Here is a 24,532-nt window from a genome sequence, read left to right on the forward strand (position 1 = left end):
ACAGTGAACGCGGGACACGGAGGCGGAGGCACGCGCGAAGGAAGAGCCCAACGACCATCCCGGCGAGAGTGAGAGCGACCGCCCGAGTGGCCGTAGCGTAAAGTAGGCCCGTATAAAGCAGGACACACTTTCCCGAGCGCAGTAACTATGTGGGCCTTGTGGGGAGTGACGACCGCAGCTGTCCTGGCCTACGCCGGGGCAGCCATCATCAAGGGCGACATCGAAGTCCGTGAGTAATATTTAAAAACTGAGAGTAATATTTAGAGAACAATATTTTTATTGTTCATGTCGTATCGGGTTTCACATGTTTTTATTATTCTAATGAGACTTTTTATAGTTTTACGATGTTTTTAACACCAATCGACGTTATGCATGGGTTATATATGATACAGAAGTGAAGTACATGAAAATATGTTTTAAACATTTAATAGCATGTAATGTTTAACTTGAAACAGTTCTTGGCGCTTATGACAGTTTTTCAAACCACATTATCTTAACGATAGAATAGAATAAAATAGAATAATAGAATATATCTCATTGCACATATTCCTGGAGAACAGAGCAAAGGGTAGAGATGTTTATGTTAGAGATAGAAGCTGGAAGTAAAATTGTAACCAACATGCAATAAAAATATTGGCAGAGATTCTGGTCACAAAGTAAGTTAATCATTCCAGATATTTTAAATTTGCAAAATTTAAATTGAATTCGAGAAGCAACCTCACAGCCTTGACCAAAAGAATGTATATATGAACACTCTCAACACCCTAGTGGAATATTATGATGAGATCCATGAGGGACTGTGTTTTAATCGCTTTTAATTTCATTCTTATTAGAAAACTTGCATAAAGTATGACTATGTAGAGTTACACAAAAGCATTCTCGAAGTCAACCGTAGAGAGTTATTTCTTTGCATTGCAGCAAATAAAACAAACTGAAGTGACTGATTTTGCACACGACAAAATTTTAGCTTAATCCAAAAAATATCAACATTTCTTAAGCAAATTGGCAAAAATTCTTTCAAACTACTTAACTGCACCAGAAGCATAACTTTAAAATATTGAATTCCTTATACTATTATAAAGTGTCAACAAGTAGTTAGTATACAGAAGAACAGTTTATAACGCCATTTTATAACCAAAGCACAATTCTGACATATTATTCAGTTGAAATATATATATATATATATATATATATATATATATATATATAATACCTAGAAAAAAGATTAAAACCGTAATATTTTACCAAAGCCTTTCTACTGGACCTAGAATCATCCACAATGAGTATTATTGTACAATGAGTATTATTATGTCAACTCCACAAACAACACGACCTTAAACAACGACAAGAAATAATAAATAAAAACTCAAATACATACACTGCAGATGTGTAACCACAGTAGAGATCAAAATGCATATAATAATAGCCATATCTATAGATTAACAAGTAGTTATTTTAATGTAATTTTGAGTAATACCCGCGCAGCGCATACGCGTACCCTACTCCGCAACACCCACTGGCCTATCCGGCAGTTGTTGACCATGGCCTGTCTAATTTAACCGGCTATCCTTCCCTTTCCACCCTACAACTGGCTCTTAAACAAGTACATACTTCACCGTTTTCATTACTATAATTTTCAGTAATTAAAGACTAATTTTACTTTTTACCTACTTTACAACCAACTGGTTCTGTATTTGGACTGTATTTTCCGTTAACTGTAAGAACGTATAAACCTTACAAAGATGTCTCACTGTAAACAATAATAAAAAAAAGTTGTAAAGATTTACAATTTTCAGAAAATATGGAACCATTATACATGTAACACATAAGGCTATACATTTTGTATTATAGTATGCATTTTAAGCAAGGTGATGTTTGAATGCCCACATTACACTACATCATTTGAAGATATTGTGAATGTAGGTAACGGAAAGGGAACTGGGGGAGGGAGAGAGAGAGAGAGAGTGAGAGAGAGAGAGTGAGAGAGAGAGAGAGAGAGAGAGAGAGAGAGAGAGAGAGAGAGAGAGAGAGAGAGAACAATTAATTTGGTAAAAATCCCGCTTTTGTGAATTTGTCGTTAAAATAAGTTTGCAAAATGTTAAATATATTGTACTATTAGTAGTATTTAGATAACCGAGATTTGTAGTATAGTATAATATTTAACTTATAAATAACAGCATGATATTGGAAACACAGAACATCAAGAATTGGAAATAATATGTATGTAGTAGGCTATAATAATGTAACAGTAACAATCATGTCATATTTCTCGTTATAATTCTGATGCCCCTCATATAAAATTTTTTACCATCCTATATATATATATATATATAAGTTTTATATATATATAAGTTAATTATATATATATAACTTATATAAAATAAGTTTTATATATATATATATATATTATATAAATATCAATATAAATAAGTTGATATATATATATATATATATATATATATATATATATGTGTGTGTGTGTGTGTGTGTGTGTGTAAACTTATTTTTATTGACATTTATAACATTTCGTTCAACTGTCAGTATTGTCTTGATTATTATTCCATTTTTGTATCTTTGTTTTTTTTAAATTTGCACTTATAATAACAAGCGTACGCCAATTTACAGCTATATTCTTGATAATCATAATATATTATAAAGATGAATTGTTTAGTTAAATATTTTTCAATAATTGTTTATTATATATAATATTATATGTTATATTAATATTAATATTATATATATATATATATATATATATATATAACATTAAATAATGGAGGTGTCAGATTAATTACTATCCAAATTAAATTCATGAAATAATAAAACCTCAAATGCGCTCATGAATGCTTTAGGTGAATACCATACTAGTGAACAATTATTTAAGCAAGATTCTATGAACAGATAATGAACGAAAATAAACATTTTCGTTCATTCAATGAGATACGTTCATTCAAGTCATTTGAAAAAGTCTAGTGAAGCTTAAAACTAAAAATTCAGTTTCTGTAGCAGAAGCTGCTTGTTCTTTAGGGAGGAAACAAATCAAGGACACAATGTGTAAAATACTGTTCATTTTATAAAAGTGTAGTCACAAAATAGCAAAAACATTAGTTTTTAATAATAAATCCTTAGACATCCTTTTAAGCTCACTTATTTTATAACCTCCCTCTGGTATGATATGAATGATATCTTCATTCAGGCAATGCTAGTTCAAGACGTATGAGTAATATCAACACACATTATCAACTTTATTAAACGTATACAGCTACTCTTGATATGATTGTTAGTACATTAGTGGAAACCTTTGGCCATATGCAGTCTTAAGAACACCTGTAAAAGCCTTAAAGAGTGTTCTTACAATCCCAAAAACATTCTTAATTAGGTTATAAATTTATTTTGTTTAACCACAATAATTTCATGAAAACACAGAAGATCTACAAACGTTACAAATATTGTAATTTAAACTTCCTCCAGCAAGGGAAAGTGAAAATATTTTTCAGACTAAACCCAAAAACATGAGACCATAATTCAGACGAAGAAGATATTGTCTGTTTCGGCGTGTAATTTAAACTGAAGTACCCTAAAAGAGAGCCACTTTTCAGTGTGAGCTAAATCGGTCAGAAAAGAAAGCTGAAAACAATCCACCGTAAAGATATCTCTCCTTTCGAACCTTTCGACTCGCTATTGATAAATTATGAATGCATTTGGAAGATATTCATGTAAACGTTTTAACAATCAAAAAGTTTCTGAAATTAACCTCGATGTTATGTTGGTCAACGTTATTCGTTTCTACTAGCTCGGAGGTGGATAATTATAGCCTAGAACACTTTCTATTGTCCCCGTTACAAGAGACACTCTAGAAACCCCATTTTAGTAATGTCTATTGACGGTTTCTTATCTGACAAGGATCCGGTCAGTGAGAGTGAACAATGTAATCTCCCTTCCATAATACACACTCTTTTACGCTTTCATATTAGTATAACGTTCAGAATATCACTATCCGCTGTGGCAGATTTCCTTTACGTTTTCAAGATATTAACACTCATTTCACCATTCATATTTTAAACCTGTCAGAGGTAAGTTTCAAGTAAAATAGTTACATTAATAATCAAATGCGTAAAATGTAATGTTGGTTTGTAAATCTACTCGACTGGGTTTAAAGCTGTTTGATATTCAGCATAACTTTTATGAAGCTTTCTAATATGTACACATTCCTTGAATTATAAATTATGAATAAGGTGTGTTTTTTAAATTATTTATTACTAAAGAGAAAAAATGTTCATTAAATTACATCTAATTAATTTACACGCTTTGAAATAAAATATTACGTAAGTAAATTAGTTTTTATAAATGACAAAACATATACCATAGCAGCCCGACAGTCCTCTTTCATTTACTGTGAAAGCTTGGTATCGTTAGCCGTTTTCTTTGGGCCTAATTAATAAGATATCCCCACCCTAAATACTACTGTCTTCAATTTCTAGTGGAACAACCAAAAGAATTATTATTTGCTATATTTCCTGTCTTCAGGAAAAGTATCTTAAAGAGTTTTTAAAAATACTACAACAAAATACCGTATTTTAGTTAGTGTTGTCAAATTTATAGTTTTTAATATATAACATTATGAAATATAAAAAAAGTTTGAGAATTTTTTAATAACCAATATAAAAAGAACTATAAAAAAGCGTGTGGAAGCGTACGAACGATACCTTTAAGACTAAAAATAAGGACGCCAAAATGCATGAAGTTTATTGTTCTTATGGTGGCTTGAATCAAGATGGCTGCCAACTACAGCGAAACTCAATTTTCTCCAAATGTATATATTTAAATTATTCAAAATAGGATAGATAAATAGGCATATATATTCGTATTATATTATTTTTCTTTTCATAAAATATCCGATAAATGATAAATATTATATTTTAAGTTTGACCGGCTTGTCATTATTAAATACTAAAAACCCCAATAATTTAACAATTTATAGATATAGCATACCTTCTAATTTGAGTTCAGAAGAGGGAATTTGGAGGATAAATCCCCCAAGTAATTTAGAAATCCAACCACATTTACGGATAATTACTTTTAAGCCTTAAATATGTTTAGTTCTGAATGGCGTTTGCTACTGACATTACTAAAAATTCAAGTAAATTATGTATCCTAACACACATGTTTGATGATGTAAGTACACTATATTATGCCTAAGTGAAATTCTGTGCCTTATAATCTTTACTAAATTCTATTTCTACAAATATGTTTAGGAATTGCGCCCCTTGTTCTTGGACATCAGGGGAGGAGGAGGAGTGTCTGGAAAGAAAATTTCGGGAAAATAAAAGAGTATGATTCTGTTATGTGAATTACGCCCTAGATATATACAAATGGATGAACGCGAATTCCCTTACATATTATATTTGCAAAAACTGGAAAATTAGATTTATTACGTATTCCGTTAATTGTAAATTTAATCGACAGTAGAAGTGCTTTTTTTTCCTTTTATAAAGGGCATAAAACACGGAGGTTATCAATGCCCGTAGGGTTAACGGACACCTACACTTTAAAATATGGTGTCACGTTATCAGTACAAAGAATAGACAGCGGATCACTGTCAAAGAAAGTTATCACATTAAGACAATTACAAAAACAACAAGCAACAGAGGACTAAAACTAAATAACAAAAGTAGCCAAAAGGCTGTAAAGGGGCCCAATAGTTAAATATATCAGATAAAAAATAACGATAATAAATATAACAAATATCTAATGCTAAAACCAGGTAAGTTAATGAAGGTAGGTTGTAAAGGGACCCACCCTCACCAATAACAAATAAATAGAAATAAGGCAAAAGACACGTTGGTCATCAATGCCCGTCACCTTACGTGACACCTACATATTAAGATAGTGGTGTCTCTTACCTCACAGAAATTTCTAATTGTAAAGGGGCTTACCCTTGATTAAAACACAGAAATGTTCCTAACGAAATTTAAAAGATTGCACCTAGGCGGTGCTAGTTAAAAGCCTTAAAACTAAATAACAACTCAGGGGTGAATTGTAAAAGGGCTCACCCTTGCCTAAAACTAGCGGTTAAAATGTTTACTAAAACTAATCAGGTACTATATCACTCATATTCTGGACATTAATTTGGTGCTCTCCAGAAAACTAAAGAGCTTTGTTAAAACATCTTCTTTGTCACCAAGCAACTCATCTAACCGGCCTGGAAAACGATGTGCTCTCCTCTGCCCGGCGTAGAGGCGGCAGTCTATCAACACGTGGCTGACGTTTAACGCCATGTTACACTCCGCACACTGCGGTGGATCACCACGACTCATTAGGAAACCGTGAGAGAGGCGTGTGTGTCCGATACGGAGTCGACACAGTACAACTTCCTCTCTACGGTTAGTGCGGTAAGCAGTTGACCAAGGCTTTACTGTGTATTTAATCTGCCGAAGATTGTTATTGGTCACTTGATCCCACGATACATTCCACTGATGTTGTAGTCGTGACTTTACAATCGGCTTTAGATCGGACGCGATTGATCGCCTAGTACATGGAGTCAGAGAGATTGCCTCCTTTGCTGCCCTATCTGCGATCTCGTTACCAGGTATTCCGGTATGTCCAGGTACCCATAGTAACGTAATTGCGATACCCCGCGACATCATCTCGCTCAAAGCGTAGCGGATCTTACGAACCAGGACATGTTTGGAGAACATGTCCTTGATTGCCAGCAGACCGCTTAGCGAGTCTGAGCACACTACCACCCTATTTGTTCTTGGACATACAATATTTAACGATTTCAAGATAGCTGTTAGTTCTGCTGTGTATATTGAAGATTCAGGAGTGAGGCAGAATTTGTACTCTCTATTGGAAGTGACAAAGGCACAACCCGTTCCTGCCTCACTCTTTGAGCCATCCGTGTAGATGACATCGCAGGGTGAACAGGATGACAAAATTTCTCTACATGCGCTTGTGGACAACAGTGATGCGTCTTGCTTGTCCAACTGTAATAACGACAGTATTACAATGGGAGTTCTGACTGTCCATGGTAGCCTATCCATCTCGTGACATACTTCAACATCAATCGCTCTCATGTCCATTTCTGCGAGATGTAACAGGATTCTAATGCCAAAGGGTGCGGGGGCATTAGGCTTATTGTGGTACAAGGGAGCAAGCGATGTGTCTAGGACTACCTCAAAGGCCGGATTTTCTGGCTTTGATTTTAAACTAAAAAAATAGTTCATAGCCAATTGAACACGTCTCAAAGATAGGAATGGCTCACCACTCTCAGCTAACAGACTGACAAGGGGGCTGGAACGAAAAGCTCCAGTAGCCAATCTGATAGCAGAGTGACGGATTGAGTCCAACATTTTAAGGGCTGTTGGCTTGGCAGAAGAATATACCTGTGATCCATAATCAATACAAGGTCTAATATATGCCTTGTAAAACTGAAGCATGCATTTTCTATCTGCACCCCACTTCGTTCCGCTTAAAGCTCTCATCGCGTTAAGTCTCTTTAGACATTTCGCCTTAAGTTCTTTAATGTGCGGAACCCATGTCAGTCTGTAATCAAACCACAACCCCAGGAATTTCACACAGCGGCTCGCTGGGATTATTATTCTATTTATCCTAAGAATTGGATCAGCGACGTTCCTCAGTCGAGAAAAAGTAATACATTTAGTCTTTGAAGGAGAAAAAGAAAACCCGGTTTGGTTGCTCCAATCTTCAAGACGGTGGATGGTGAGCTGAAGGTACCTCTCTGCAGTAGCCAGCCTACTGGCAGGGACAAACACAGCAAAGTCATCTACGAATAGAGAGCATCTGACAGGAGCTCTGACGCAGGAAGTGATGCTGTTTATGGCCACAGCAAAGAGAGTACAGCTAAGGACACTCCCTTGAGGTATACCGTTCTCAAGAATTTTGGTGTCGGACAAATGAGTTCCCAGTCTTACATTAAAAGAACGTTCATCCATAAAACCTTTAATAAAATATAACATATTACCGCCGACGCCCCAATTTGAAAGGGTATTTATAACTCCCCTACGCCAAGCTGTATCATACGCTTTTGTTATATCGAAAAATACAGCAACAAGTTGCCTCCGTTCAAGGAACGCATTCAGGATTGACGAGTCTAGACATACTAGGTGGTCTAGAGTTGAACGGCCTCGACGGAAACCACATTGCTGTGGAGACAGGAGATTATTGTATTCTAGGAACCATGCCAGTCTACGATTTACCATCCGCTCCAGTATCTTACAAAGACAACTGGTAAGCGAGATAGGCCTGTAGCTAGTAGGGGAGAACTTGTCTTGGCCAGGTTTGTATAATGGTACAACATAAGAGTTACGCCATGAACTTGGAAAGCTGCGTTCTTGAAAAATTCTATTGAAAAGGGACAAGAGGCACGCTTTAACCTCTACAGGAAGGTTTCTCAACATGGCGTAGTGAATGTCGTCAGCACCGGGAGTTGAGTTTATAATGGGAGAAATAGCAGATTCTAGTTCGTCAAGGGAAAACAATAAATTTAAGGGATTTATATAATTATTGTCATTTATGGGCTGTGCTTCATGTTGTACTTTATTTCGCTAGAACAAAGGACTGTAGGACGTCGTCCTCGACACATTAGAAATGGTCGAGGCCAGAGCGTTTGCCACATCTTTCGGCTCGGTTAATATGATGTCGTTCACCCTTAAGCCAAGAATAGGCAGAGGTGGCTGTTTTCCGCAAACTGCCTTTAGTCTCCTCCACACTAGAGATAAAGCGGTGGTACGGTTTATCGAAGAAGTAAATTCCTTCCATGAATTTCGTCGACATCTTTTAAATATGAGACGAGCTTTAGCTCTGGCAAGACGAAATCGTGCAAGGTTTTCCTCGGTCGGAGATCTATTAAATAACCGCAAGGCTTTCCTGCGCTCCCGAAGCGATATCCTACATTCTTCTGTCCACCAAGGTACGTTTCTTCTTTTAATGATTCCTGTTGTTTTTGGAATACTTTCCAGAGCGGCACTTGAAATGGCAACAGTTATATTGTTGACGGCGGAGTCTATATTCACTGATGTCGAAACATCTGGTGCCTGTAAAACTTGTTTAAATTTGCCCCAATCTGCCTTATCAAGCACCCATTTAGGTCTCTGGGGCACATTACCTGGAATATCTAGAACTCTAGTTATGACCGGTGCATGGTCGCTACCGTAAAGGTCAGAGGAAACTGACCAATCGAAGCGGTAAGCAATTTGTGGTGTGCACACGGTTAGGTCTAATACTGACCAGGAACCTGTTCTCGGGCAAAGATAAGTTGGCGAGCCGTCGTTCAATAAAACAAGATTCAGATCATCAAGGACCTTGGAAACCATGTTGCCTCTTGGAGAGCAAGTACTAGAGCCCCAAAAACGATGGTGGGCATTGAAATCGCCCACAAGTACGAAAGGATGAGGCAATTGATTAATAAGGTCCAATAGATATTCTCTTGGAAGATATTCTGGTGGCGGGGGGATATAAACACAACAGATGTGTAATTTAAACGGTATATCTAGCTTTGTGCATATTGCTTGTAGAGGTGTGTTCAAAGGTACCTCCAATGTATTCAGAGAAGGATTTGCGAGAACCATAACTCCTCCACATGCATGTCCGTCATTATGGTTGTCATGGCGGAAGATATCCCATCCCCTGATGGAAAATTGGCATGCACGGCGAAGCTTGGTCTCCTGAATACATATGACGTTTGGTTTTATTTGTGATGCTAGTAGGTTCAGGTCTTCCAGATGGCTTCGCAGTCCGTTAATATTCCATTGTATAATATTCATATAAAATTAGGTTTTAAAAGTAATTTTGTTTTTTGTTTTTTCCTTGATTTTGTTTGAAATTTACAGTAGTTTTTTCAATTTCTGAATGTGGCCTAAGGTCGTCATCAAACAAATCCTCCTCCATTAGGCTGGATTTGGAGGACTGGTATGAGGGAGGGGTTCTGTTGGCACCCTTTGACCGTTCGACCACTTTGAAGGCAATTTTTTGATTTATCCCAGAAACGAGTTTTTGGCGTACTTCCGGAGATATATTTTTCCTTCCCGTCACGCTGGAACCTCCAGCATTAGGGGTTTTTAAAAATTGAGCAGCAACCTGGCCTTCAGTAGACTGTTGCTTGTTTAAAGTGTTCCGTCCCTTGGGTTGAGTAGGTGTAGCCGGTCTTACAGACACAGAAGGTGCAAGATCTGATATATCAGTGCCTCCACCACGTGGGAAGGTCTTGGCACTAATTTGTTGTACCAAGGCAGCGACCTGTTGCGTTAGTTCTCTAACCATGCCTTCCAGAGCTGAGCAGGAATCACACGGTTTCGGTTGCACAGGGACAGAGGCAGCCTGAGAATAGGATACGTCCTTCTTCGGGGTTTGTCCAAGTCGTTTCCTATACTCTTTACGAGCATCGCCGAAAGACAATTTCTCGCTAGTAACTATTTTCAGCACTTCCTTTTCTTCTACGTATACTTTACACCTGCGAGAGCTTGAAGGATGCTTGCCCTTGCAGTTGACGCACTGTTCTTCGCCACCGGCACAGTCCTTGTCACTGTGACCACTTTTTCCACAAAGACTACATGTTTCAGAGTTATTGCAAGTTTTGCTCGAATGCCCAAAACGTTGACATCTATAACACCTCTGAGGATTTCTAAAGTATGGACGAACTTGTAGAGAAAGATATCCTGCTCTAATTGTGGCTGGTGGGTGAGGAAGGGCAAAAGTCAAAATGAGACCTGGTGTAGGTGTCGGTACACCGTTTTCAACCTTCATTATTCTCACCACATCAGTCACAAGACAATCTTTCAGTTCTTCTTTCAATTCTTCAATTGAGCAGCATAGCATATCGCGACAGAATACAATTCCCTTGCAGAAGTTTAGTGTCTCATGAGGATGGACAACGACTTCTACTTTGTCGTAAAAGGATCTCATGGAGAGAAATTTTTGAGCCTGTGGAGCGTTCGCGGCCTCTACCAAGATGCTCCCATTACGAAGCTTCCTAACAGAAGACGGCGAGCCGCCCACTCCGACTAGAGCCTTGTTAACAAGGAAGGGGCTCACCTTTGCCAAGTTCTGAGTTTCGTCTTTGTGCTTAAAAACTAGAAAAAATGGGGTGGGAAGATTTTGAACATTAATTTTCTTATCTGCAGTTTTTCTTTGTTTGGTTGTTTCCTCTTCAGATTCTGAAGAGAGGGCACGTTTCTTTTCTAGATCCATAGTAGAATCTCTTTCTACAACTCTATCATTTTTTTGTGCTTGAGAAGTGTTTAGGGTAGCCATTCAATATATGAACCAGCGCATCGTGATTAAAGGTGCAGGCCGAGACATCGGGAACGAGTATACCCTCGGGAACCTGTCAGCCAAAGCTTGGCAGGGCACCCTACCCCAGTTCCCCGGGGCCCGATGTTATCTCGTTTAACCGAGTCGGGAATTCACGCACGACTCGGGCTCGCACGTGGCAACAGAAATCTCCGACATTTCTGTCCAATAATCACTTCCTGACCAGGGACCGAAGTGGCTGGCACCAGGATTCATACTACCGTTTGCTTCGGCAGAGCAAGCTCACATCAGCTCTCTTCTGCTACACCTTCTCAGAGTGTAGCAGTTCAAGCACTCCCCACAAACAATAGCACGATCCAGTCAGGAAAAGGGAGGAATTAGGAATAGGTAGGATTTATGGATGAGACAGGGGAAAGTGCCAGGATTGGAGATGTGTCTGGCACTAGCTCGGGGTACGAAAGGTCGCCAACCTTTAAACGTCAGAGTAAGACGTCCCCCTACGGGCCAGTAGAAGTGTTTTTACTGTTTTTATATAATGGGATATGCTCCGACTTCTTCATACGGTATTGTACATCTGAAAATGCACTTAGAACAATACTAATATTTAATACATTAGCGTATTCTGTATCATTCATTGGTGGCAAATCTTGTAAATTTGATTAAAACAAACGACTGACGAATACAGTTGTATTTTACCATTAGTTCGTAAATTGTTCATTAACTACTAAATGTCTGTATGGCATCATTGACTTTTCTCCGTTTGTTTGTTGGCTGTTACAGCTAAAATACAAATTTGTAATGTCCTCTTTCACAAAATAATGCAAACCCGCACTTTTCAACCAACCAGTTAAAGTTTCACAAACCAAAAGGTTTTCACTGCTCGATGGCTTGTCATGACACATCAAATTAATAGTCCACTGTGAGTTTGAATCGCATCATCAGGATGTGAATGTCCGAGGACGTTTTCACGTTTGAATATACAAACAGTTTCGTTACGAATGTGTCCTCTTACAACACCCAGGTGCCCTTGGCCGCGCGGAGAAATCCAACAAGTCAACGACCTACATCCATCTTTACGAGTATCTCACTCGAATTTATCGCCGATTTCCTAAGAACAGAACAACTTATCTACAAAGGACACGGGGCACTTATTTTTAACATTTATTTTGCATATGATAAGCGTGGCTTTAAAAAATACGTTTACAAATACAAAAAAGCGTCATTTAAAAAAAATACACGTTGTGTATTACTAAATGTTAAAAAAACTATACTTTTTAAAATGGTTTATTTTTTGAACGAGGCCTTTCGAAACCAAAGGTTTCATCATCAGGCGACTCTACAAATAAATATACACGTGTGTGTTTAATCACAGAAGTCTTGGACTGGTTGTTAACCGAGATTCTTGCCTAAGTTGAAATTTAGTAAGTGCAAATCGAGATTTTGGTGCAGATCTATAGTTTTAGAATATTAGTAATGCTGCAGGTGTTCGATGAATGACGAAACCTAGTAAACTTTCTACGTACACACAGATTATTTTATTGCTCTTATTGGGCCACAATGGTTCTTCTTTTTTAAATACAAGTTTCGAAAGTTTGAGTGACTAATCATATTTTGCCAGGACCTCCCTCCCATCTACCACGAGTCTTTAACTTTTAACCTAACGAAGTGTACATTGATTGGACTCCACTATTAGTACTGTTTGCAGTTTATTTTCCTCCGCACTAACTAGTTAATTCATTGATGCAACTGATGAAAAATCACTGATGCAACTAACTACATGTATTTCAAACCATATCCTAATAATAATACTAACCGGGAACAACAATAGCTCGTTTTGTAAATGGTGAACAACAAACTTGTAACGTAATTACGGTTGTATGTAAAATATAACAGTTATAACATCTCCGGTTATAATTTATTATAGTAATACTTACAGATGACTTGCGATCAATTATGTCGATTGCCCTACTTATTGAATTCATGTTAATTCTTTCTTGACAATCTTGGACTTTCTTGTTAATAATGTTGTGTTTAGGTAGCTGATAAGACAGTTGACTAACAAATTAGCTTGAACCTGTCGTTGACTGCCGCACGCATACAAGTAGTTGCCGTACCTGTGTTTATTTAATTTTAACTTTTTTTTGTTACTGCATGAGTAACATTTTAATATTGACCATGTTAGTAGAAACTTTTAATCGCTTTGTTTATAATAATGCACACTTTACAACATGAGATTATTGTATGTATGGTATATGTTTATGATAATGTTAAGTTGTAACCTGGTAAACTTTAAACAGTTTTACTTCGATCCATCTAACTTAAAATGAGTGCCAGAAATCTTCCTACAAATATGTCCAAGCAGTACTTGGAAGACGTTCTCCCATAATTAAATGAGCATTAAGGAGTTAGCGGTTCAGCTGCATTTCAGATCCTTTCCGTTGCTTTAACTGATCAATATTTTGAATATTTCCTTTAGAAATGTGATGTTCACTCTACTTCAAACAATCCAAAATGTATAAATTTTCATAGAACATCGATTTTTCAAAATGTTCAGAGTGCTTTTAAACGAAAGTATTTTATTCAATTAGGAAATTTTGTTTTTAAGTAATTTACATTGCATGTGAAAAACAAGAAATTGTTTTCGAGTACTAGTATTCTGGTAATGTTCAAGTCATTGTTTAACAATTCCACTTTGTATCGAGTTTATTTGTATTCAGAAACAGTCTACATGCAATGTTTAGAGTTTTTACGAGCTGTTGACAATCTATAATTGTTGCTATAGTATAACTGGTCTATGAAGACCTGATATAAATGAGACTGTCACTACCACCATTAACTTAATATTAAGAACGGATATGGTCATAATGAGAGTTCAGAGTAAAATTTATATTTTACCACCATCTACTGCTATTCGTAATAAAATTAGATGTTTATTATAAAATTATTTATATCTGTATGATATACGGAGCCTATAAACATATGTCTTAGAAGTTAATAACATTTAATTTACTATCTGGTATTTGAGTATGAGTTAACTGGTATTTACTGTGTTACAGCCACCTATACTGAGCCATGCTACAGAAACAAACCCGAATTCAACGATTGCGTCAAGCGAGCACTACAAGGAATCATACCCAAACTTGCCAAAGGTAAACTATAATTAACTAATATAGTTTAGCCTGAAAAAGCTAACTAAACCTATTCATACAAAGGGCAGAGCCTGAATTATTTTAAATAGAAACTTACTATTAAAAAAGAATATGCTGGTAAATTCTTTCTGAAGCTCTATAATACCAGTTACAAAATAACTTATTTCAATACACGTAGTATTTGTTGGTGCTTTTTAACTAAAATAAGGTAACATGTAGTAAATGTAACAAATTATGTATTACATGTGAGGAGACGATATTTTAATAGCCACTCTTTGTTTAGTGGGTATACCTGAACTGGAATTGGAAAGCATAGACCCGTTGAGAGTGGCTGAAATGGCGATGGCTTACGACGCCAATGTGATCGCTGGCAAGGTCATTCTCAAGGACACGGTTACTAGAGGCATTGGAAAACTAAAGATCATGGCTGTCAGGTAATTAGTAAAATTTCCGCACTATTTTAAAACTATATGAGAACAAACGGGTCGTAGAAGAAATACTAAAGAAAAATATCTCTTGCAGCAAATGATCAAGAATATCCCCTAAAAAGATGTTACTCAATCGTTTTCTAGATTTTATTCTTACTTCTAAGTATGATATCGGTCTAGAACCGTGTTACTTACCTAGATACTATTGGTACGTACGATAATTACAACTATGATTGTAGCATATAGACAAAAACTTTGTATAGTAGCGAACTGACAATCAGTGGAATTGTTCTTAGTAGTTTCTTGTTACAATAACTGTAAATTATAATTTTTTACGTACATGCAAGCTCTTACACACGCTTAGTGAAACGTCCGTAGTGAAACAACTTCAGTTGCAGACATCGTCTCTCCTTGGATTTCATGGCGATCTGAATTGCCGGTGAAAGTTACATTAACGGAGACAAAGTGAAACCCCAGGCAACTGAAGTCGTTTCTGTATCTGCTTACAAAAGTGACTATTTGACTTTCTTCTTTCATCTACGTACCAATGCTATGTTCAATTGGTTTATCACATGCAAATGGGGGTTTAAAGTAAGCACAAAAAGTTTACTATAATGTAAAAAGATCTGGCCTGTTTTCACTTTGCAACCTCCACTCTCTCTACGTTTTAAATTAGAGATGTCCGAATATCAATTTATTAATACATTTCAAATTGTAAAATTGGATTTCTCTGTGCCTATGTACTGATGGGTGAAACGAATATTACCGAAACTGGTCCGTTAATTTTCTCCCATTATATTTGGCTAACCAGACACTGCACATTTGCAATGCAGGACGTAATGAAATACACACTCTCATAGACCTGGAGGAAGCTGGTTTTATTAATCAAACTGAGCTCAAAGTCAACCAAGTAAGTTTCCCTTCGGGGACAGCACGTCCGCGACTATGACTAACGATTCTTGATTAAATTATCTTATAGACATTGACTTTTTCGGATTATCAACCTAGTTTGCCTCCGAAATCAGCGTTAGCCAGTTAGAATTTAGCCCGAACGGTCTTAAAGTGATTTGAAGAAATGTCATGTTTACACTAAGAGCTATAGGGTGAGTGAAAATGTTTACCATTTTCACGGACATATAACGGGCAAAAAGTGTTTAAAAAAGGTAAAAAAATCATTAATTAACAAAGAACCTACGGCAAACACAAGGCTGCAATACAATAAACCCTCATTTAAATTAGTATTGTTGGCGTCATGTCTCATAGTCTACATCCAAAATAAAGCCAAACTTTAGATAAATACAAAAATTTAGTTTTCAAGAGGGCTATTGATAGAAGTAAGGTCATAGCTTGCTATTAGAAGTTTTTAGGTTTTATGAGTTTGAAATATCCTAAATTTAAGCAATTTAACAAAATGGGAAATTTACAGAAAAGTGAGAACTGTTGTGAGAACTTCTTTGGTAACCTTAGATAAAAATTTGGATTTGATAACATTTTTAACGAGGTAAAGTAAAACAAACATGTGAAACCGTACAACTTTAGACATTTTGGACCACCCTGTACACTAGAATCGAAATAAATTAATTTTTTTTTCTCAAAACGATCAGTGACCTTTAAAATTAGGTACGGCTCGAACGAACCTTTATATCTGAAAATGTTTCAAAAATTACATCCAAACTCCACCCCTAAAGAACCATTTTGGGTTATTTTTGGTGTTTAAAATTTATTTTAAAGAGTACGTTTTTGGTAGCCTTGGATAAAAAAAAGAATTTGTTGTTAACTAGAAAACATTAAAGGAACAGTGACGCCGTTAGGAATTAGACGTTTAGGACGTCCTTATTGTGTACAAGAAGCGAAATATATATACAACTCTTTCAAAATTATCAGTGAAACCTCGACCCACCTTTGAAAATCACATTTGAAACCCTACCTCACCAAAAGGCTATTTGCCATTTAATGCCATTTGCCTCAATAACACCATTTTGAGGCATTTTTGGATGTTCAACATTATTTTCCCACATTTTTTAGGGTGCAAAAATGGGGGTTTCTGTTAAAAGGAAGAAGGTAGGTTTCTCGGTTCAACCGCTATACATCGCGGACGGGTGGTCCTGTATCCACGCATTAAATACTATTTCCTGATATGTGGAATATGTTTATCCGTCATGATGTTTTTATAAATAAATCCACCAGGTTACTCTAATTTTCATGAGTAATTTTGTACATCTATTATGAGTTGTTAATATAATAATATCTGTTCAATAAAAATACCTAGAAGCAATATCTAGAAACCGACAAATGACAGTGATAGAGTCTTTCAACTACCGCTGTTGTTCACTGATCCGCTTACCATGTACACCATACATAATGTACATGCACCAATAAACCATGTAAACCATATACACCATGTAACCAAATACACCATGTACATAATCAATGCACTATGTATATCCACCAATACACTATGTACATTCAAAAATACACCATGTAACCATATACGTACACTATGTACATAAACCAATACACCATGCATATGCACCAACACACCATGTAAACCATTATAAACCTTGTATATAAACCAATACACCTCGTACATATGCTCGTACACCATTTACAGTAAAAACACTGCCACGCTTGTATAATATGTGTTTAACTACATTTAACAGTTAATTAAATATATTTAATTAATATTTATGCCCAATAATATTTATGGACAATCTGTCTAGTAATGCACACTAACGCATTTCAAAAGTATAAAACTCAAATATTTAACCGGCCGCTCTCTTTTTATGAGATACATGCCTTTTTGTAAATGCCCTTGATACAATATCCATAGTTACCAATCGTGGGAACAACGTCTTTTGAAACCGTTTTAACAACGGTCAGTAAGTATTAAAAGATAAAATATGGTAATAAAACAAAACTTCGTTTTGTACCTTGACTGATAAAGCCCACGGTGAAGTTGACAACTTTCAGGTATACATAAAATGCGCTACAAGCATGTTTTATTGAACAATATATTTCTGTAAAAAATGTGTTGTAACGGTTACGTAACACAAGGTTTAATGGAAAAAATTAAAATACATCGGGATAAGTAGTGCTCTAGTAATTAAAATTAAAATAATTAATAATTAAAGTGCTCTAAGGTCACATGAGTAGGAATAATATTTTCCCTAAATAATTATTTAAGCTTAAAACATTTTTTTTAAGATCCTCCTTATTTAATTTAAGGCTATTTTAGATATCTGCTATAAAATTTCTAAAATAATATAAAATATTGTATTCGACAGATCAGTAGCTAACGACCCCACGCGATTCATGATGGAGATCGACTTTTACATCCCCAAGATGGTGACTGGAGGATTCTACTCCATGCAAGGACACGTCGGTGATATACCCATCTCCGGAGGAGACACCTACAACATCACCATGGGTAATTCTAGTCATACCTTTATACAATTCACCGTACCCAAAAGCTGTTATATACAACGATTGCAGGCTTATTGTGTTGTGTGAATCTGCGTGATATAGTATATAACAAGGACGGGCATACTGTTATTCACATGTTGGTGGCCAACAAACTTTTACACCAACTTCACTTGCTATTTTGTAAATGGTGTTCATTTGAGTTTTTTGTGTTCTTTTATTTTAAGAGTTCTTTACACAGATGTTGTTTTTAAAATTAGTTACTCTGTTCCCAACCTCCATACAATAAATATATATCGTATTGTTTCGGATGGATCAGGTGGAGTAAGTGGCACCTGGAGACTGACGGGGTCTCCTCTCGCAGAAGATGGCCAGACATTTATGAGGATTGACAAATTCGAGGTGATTCCTGAAGTTCAAGCACTAAAGGTTCACGCCAACAATCTGTTCAAAGGAAACCCTGAACTGAGTAAGTACACTGATTTTATTTTGGCTCGATGTGTCATTAATAAATATCGATATTAATGATATTTATTTAGACATTTCTACTTTTTAAGTAGCCTGCCATAGTTGAGACAAAAACGTACTTCACAAAATTTTCGTTGTGTGTACTTGTATGTATGTCTTTGATATTGATTATTGTTTTAATTATCAGTATAAACTGACTCGGGATCCAAATTATGGATTGAGACAAAAAAATGTAATACGAAAAAATTGGAACAATTGTGAAAAATTATTAATGCAGGAATCAAAGACAAAAATTTGATCGATTTTTTAAACATTATTAAATATGCAAGAAAAGATTTTGAAAGGAAAAAAATGACATTGCCTGAGAACTAACTACAGTCTTATTTATCCAATGTCTTGCCTCTGGAGCTCATATTACAGACAAGCTCGAAGTGGATAGTATGGAATTACATTACATAGCCATAATTGTAAGCCACCTTACAGAGTAATCAGAAACATTTCAATTCCATATAATTCCACAATTGTTTCAATTGCGGCCTGTTTATATAAAAATTTACTTTATACATGTGTGTTGTGTATTATTAAAGACAACCCGTCATTCCTTGCATATTTATTTAATTTGGTAATTAATATTCTGATTTCATGTCATTTATCCTCATTAACTAAAGTTTTATTTTAACAACCTTCGTACATACAGTAACCTACTTGTTCTTAATGCGTATAAAAAGTTTTACTTACCTTGCATTAGCTAAAAGTACTAGAAATTATGTTTTATATCATTATTGTTATATTTGAAAATAAAGAATTGAATTGAGTTAAATCTAATACTTGCAGATTTAATAATGTTTAATCATGTTTAGGTACAGTCACCATTGCGTTTGTGAACCGCTTCTGGCGAGAACTCTATGAGGAGATGTTGCCATACGCCCAGGAAAGTTTTGATAAGACCGTGCGGCAGATCCTCAACAAGATCTTCCTCAAGATACCCTACGACCAGCTGTTCCCGCTGGCTCAGCAGTAGAGCGTCTGCGTCTGCGTCTGGTGTCTGGGGTGTTCATGGCGGCACTTCCTATACTGACTTCTGGAGTTTAGGATTGGGATAAAACCAAATTTGTTACCTTACATTTTCACTGTGTTTGTTTTAAACAATTAAAAGTTTTGGAGTTGGTTTGAAAAGTTTGAGGAAGCTCAGAATAAACTCGTAAGCTATTCGGCGTTGTATCCGGTGACAGTGTTGGACAACATACCGCAAATTATAGCCTATACTTCATGACTTTTTCGAGAAAATGTTATTTATTATTGTATTTATTGAACGTAGAGAGAAGTTTAAGTGTAATATCTACAAAAAGGGCCATGATTCTGTCAAAGTTTGGTTTGTTTCCATACATGCTTTGTGTGGTATTTTGTAAAAATATATCATTTTTGTGATATTTTTAGCACATAATATGTTTGTTATTGGCGTATTATTAACTCCCATTGATACCTATTGATGATGTGGACAGAAAAATCAACATGTTATTGTCAACGTTCTCGTTTATTTATGTAAGGGTCAAATATTTCATATCTCTTATTGTGAGCAATACCGAATAGGATACTTAACTATTCGTACATAAATCACATCCAAGAGTCTCAAGTTAATTTTAGAAACTGTTTCATAAAGACTTGATTTCACTACTTTCCAAAATTGAACCTACCGTAATATCAACCGTTTCAAGGTAAGGAGTTTGTCAAAAAGGCCATAGAATTAAATTCAAAAAATATCAATGAAATCTTAAAATATATATTTCAAAATTTATCTTGATAAACCCAAATTTCTCTATAGCTTTCAAGATAGCCTTATGTAGCTCATAATAAAAATGAGCTACATTTTATTTAGAGCTAATATGACTATACAATGAATTTACTTTACCTCCTTAAAAGTTGTAAACAGTAAAGTAATTTTAGTTTTCTAATAGTAATTTGTAGTATTAAAATGGGAAACACAAAAAGCTGAGTAACTTCATCTATATTTTGGGTATTTTCTTAATCTTAACCGTTATTAAATGTTTTGTGTTTGAACTGCCATAGGACAGAAACAATTGTATTCGCAGTAAAGATTACATTAAAAATATAAGTTTGTTTGTGTAACACAAGCAGTAAGGACCCTACCTTCTCGAAAAGTGTTTAAGGTTTAAAAAGGTTCCTATCGGATAAAACGCGATCGTTTCAATACTCCATGCTCTTAAAAGTTTAATTTAACTAAAATAACACTATAAATATTGTTTTTTCGGAGTTTCGTCTAAAATTTAAGTCAGTAATATAAGTTTGTAAATTGTAGAACTGTCTTCAATCCTATTGTAAAATATTATAACCATGCGCTTTCGTGTGACCAACCTACAATATTTTTTGGATGGTCTCTTTCATGGGATATACTCGTTACGAATATAAGTTATACATTTTTATTGCTCAATCACATTTTAAGAGAAGTAATCTTCCGATGAAATTTTGCCGTACGAATACAAAACAGAATTTTAATTTGCAATTCGTACTATACCATTACATTTTTCTATCTTTGTGTGGTACAGGAAAGGTGAATAATTTTATTCAAATGCATAAAGCAGCATACAGTCCTATAAAACACGTACATTACGTTAAAATGGACTTTATTTTTTTACATTAAAGTACAAAATTACGACTTTCCGTGCGTAACTTTGAAAAACAGCCAACTAAGCTGCCAAATCGCATTTTCCTTAAGAATACCACTTTCCACTTCGTTAGATTCTCCCAGCATTTTTAGAGTAGTTTCGAAAAAATTCCATCCATTATTAAATCATAATTTGGACACATGGAACAATTTGAGTATGATGCGTTTTAAACCCTGTATCAGAACAATGAAGTTAATTAAATGATCATTACAGTAAACAGTAGCATAACTTATTACGAACTATTAATTACTAAGCCATTAACCTGATTGCGAATGGATGTAACATTTAATCGTACATCATTAATTGTTTCACTGCAAACATGTTAAACTTGGATAGGCGATTAGACTAATATATTGTAGCTACGAGTTTATGTGTAGTCTCACAAAAACGTGCTACTTTTAACGTAGGATATTGTTTCCGACACGTTCAGTACAAAGTAGGAGCATTCAGTTGTTATATATTTGATTTTATTTAGAAAACTGTCTTCTTGTTTTCGTCGGAAAACTGGGTTTTATCCCAGATTTAATTTTAGTTGTGATTCTATACACAGCTTCAACATCAATTTTAGAAGTTCATAGCTTAGACAGTTCACAGGTATACTAGTAATATCAAATTTCTTACCCATAACATCTTCCATTCTATAATTATTTTACTTCTGGAACGCCATTCATGTTTACATTTGAATGCCATTTATTTAAAATTTATATACTTTATAAGTTATTTCAACTTTATAAACCAAAAATTCTAAATATGTTTATTGAAATTAAAAGCTTCTTAATATGTTCCACTTAAAAACAAATTTGATATAAAAACCGTAAATGTTTCTCGATCAAAACAGAATGACCGTTTTGAGTAAACATTGTTTATATTGTATTCAGCTTTAAAACTTTATGTTTAAACTGTTCTTTAATGGTCTGCTAAATGTTTTGAAAGTATTCTTCGAGGAAATTCCAAAACGAATTAACGTATCCACTGGTAGAGACAAGATCAGGAGAGACAAGAGTAGTCACACATCTTGGTAGATATGGGGCACAGATAATAAATATCCTCCTCCACAAACAGCTGGTCCCTGACCCTTGTTAGTTTGTGTGTGTAAATTCAATACTTTAAAATTATTCATATCATTATAACATAACTAACGGCTACTTAAAATCTATACATTGTAAAAAAATACGAACCTAGTTTATTGAATGAATCTGAGCCTTCTTTATTAGCTTATCAGATTATATGTACGAGTACATATTTAAGCTAAACTCTTACTGGTTAACTTGTACTCTTAGTGAATTTTTCCGATGTCTATTCTGGAGATGTTTGTTTGGCCCGATGTTTGAAGTAACGTTAAGTACGTGTTTGCATCACGTAAATGTGCAACAAATTCACCTCAAACGTCGGAAAAAAACGGATATCTCCAGACAGACGTTGAAAACATTAACTAAGAGCGTACTCTTAAGCGACTGTACTACGCTTAATTTTCCAACGAGAAGTATTATTGTTGTCCATTTGAAGATGGTACAATGGTGATGGTCAGATATGATATGTGCTACTGCGAAATTACTCCATGACCATATGAAAACTATTTTTAATATGGCTACGGAATCATAGTTGATACATAGTCATTTAAAGCTTTATCTTTTACAGAATATCATAACGCCCTATTTATAAATTTTTATGGTGTTAAGAGGGATTATTAGTATTATTTACATAAAATATCAAATATTCTATACTGTATTTAAGTTTTTGTATCAATAAGAGCAAAAGATAAAGTGTACAAAATGTCAGGAAACAAAAAAGGATTAATTATACTGTGCGACGTTTCTTGTCAATAAATTATTATGGGGTTCTTTAAGCTTACAGCCTTAAACATTGTTGGTGTCTCTATTAGGGCTACATATGTTAAATGTTTAGATATAATATGAAACTCATATTTTTCAATTGGCATGTTAAAATTACATTACGATTAAACAACAGCACTGTTTGTGTGACAGCTACATCCAAAGATTCTGTGTTTACACGATTTCCGAGTAATCATGTAGCGTAACCCTGACTAAATCACTGCTTTACATAACTTTTTAGATTAAGAACCTAGAAATCTTATAAAAGCAGCGACAATGTTGAAATAATAACTATCGATAGCAATAATAAATGACGAAGACATTGTACATAACCAACTTTATTGAATACTAAGTAACAGGTTTAAAGCTTAATTTCGGCGCTACTTTATGTGGTGTACTGCTCCACTCTTGTTGCCATCACTCTTGTTTTTACCGGGTCGGTTCAGGAGAGCTGGGAGCCGACGGTTGGTCTGTGCCGACCTCAGGCAAGATAGTCGTCTCTGCCTGCTGGGTTTCCACCGTGGTCATGGGTATCATGTTCTCTCCTGTAGACGCGGGTTCGTCCTCCGTCAGAGCAGAGCTGGACAATAACACCAACAGGACCAAAACAGCGAGACGATGCATCCTGCAACCCAGAACCAACATTGGTTTCAAGCGTTTCAAGACTGACAATCGTATTAAGGTTATGCAATAAAAGAGTCGCAATATAACCAATATAAGCCGGTGAATTTCTTTCTCGTAGAATATAGAACAAATTTTAAATTTTAATTATAATTAACATTATCAGTTTTGTTACTACGTTGATTTATTGTAATTCCTAAAAAATAAGTAAGTTTGGAATAATCAAATTATATTTAAAAGGTGTATTTCTTTGTAGACAAAATTAAAAAAAATATATACCATACTATTTACATTCTTTTAAGAAAATGCATTATTGTTATTATTACAGTAATTAATAGTTAATTTTTACTGTACTATATCCACTTTAAGCACGTCTAATGTTTCAAAACTGGTAGTATAGTCGCAATACAAAAACAATAAAGTCGCTAAAATCCCACGACGTTAAAACTGGAAAAACCATTTCTGAACTTCATAAATTAGGCTATTAAAAAGTAATTCTGTTATCCTTTGCACCAAATTTGGTGTACAAAAGAAACTAACTCCTGTTTCTTGTACTTTCCTGACGATAGGATATAGGTTTTGCAACTGGAATAGCTGTTATTTCTTTCAAAACTAGGTTATAGTTTCCCAAGCGTTTATAATGTCATATTTAACACGAC

At 35.2% G+C, this 24,532-nt stretch overlaps 1 protein-coding gene across 1 annotated transcript; it reads left to right on the forward strand.

The window, feature by feature from the left end:
• Positions 1 to 21: 21 nt before the first annotated feature.
• Positions 22 to 20,180, forward strand: LOC124369332 (protein takeout-like). The gene is made up of 6 exons (XM_046827292.1): positions 22 to 229; positions 14,328 to 14,420; positions 14,704 to 14,854; positions 18,133 to 18,275; positions 18,588 to 18,737; positions 19,597 to 20,180. Exons 1-6 carry the CDS (start codon positions 148 to 150, stop codon positions 19,755 to 19,757), a joined length of 780 nt encoding a protein of 259 aa, XP_046683248.1. The 5' UTR covers positions 22 to 147; the 3' UTR covers positions 19,758 to 20,180.
• The last annotated feature ends 4,352 nt before the right edge of the window (positions 20,181 to 24,532 follow it).

The sequence above is a fragment of the Homalodisca vitripennis genome, chromosome X (assembly GCF_021130785.1).
Source record: "Homalodisca vitripennis isolate AUS2020 chromosome X, UT_GWSS_2.1, whole genome shotgun sequence".
In the NCBI taxonomy this organism is placed as follows: domain Eukaryota; kingdom Metazoa; phylum Arthropoda; class Insecta; order Hemiptera; family Cicadellidae; genus Homalodisca; species Homalodisca vitripennis.

Excerpts from the sequence above, each read along its gene's own strand:
- LOC124369332 (XM_046827292.1), top strand. The coding sequence starts at position 148 with ATGTGGGCCTTGTGGGGAGTGACGACCGCAGCTGTCCTGGCCTACGCC. Across the intron at positions 230-14,327 it reads CAAGGGCGACATCGAAGTCC|CCACCTATACTGAGCCATGC; the intron begins GTGAGTAATATT and ends ACTGTGTTACAG. Across the intron at positions 18,276-18,587 it reads CACCTACAACATCACCATGG|GTGGAGTAAGTGGCACCTGG; the intron begins GTAATTCTAGTC and ends CGGATGGATCAG.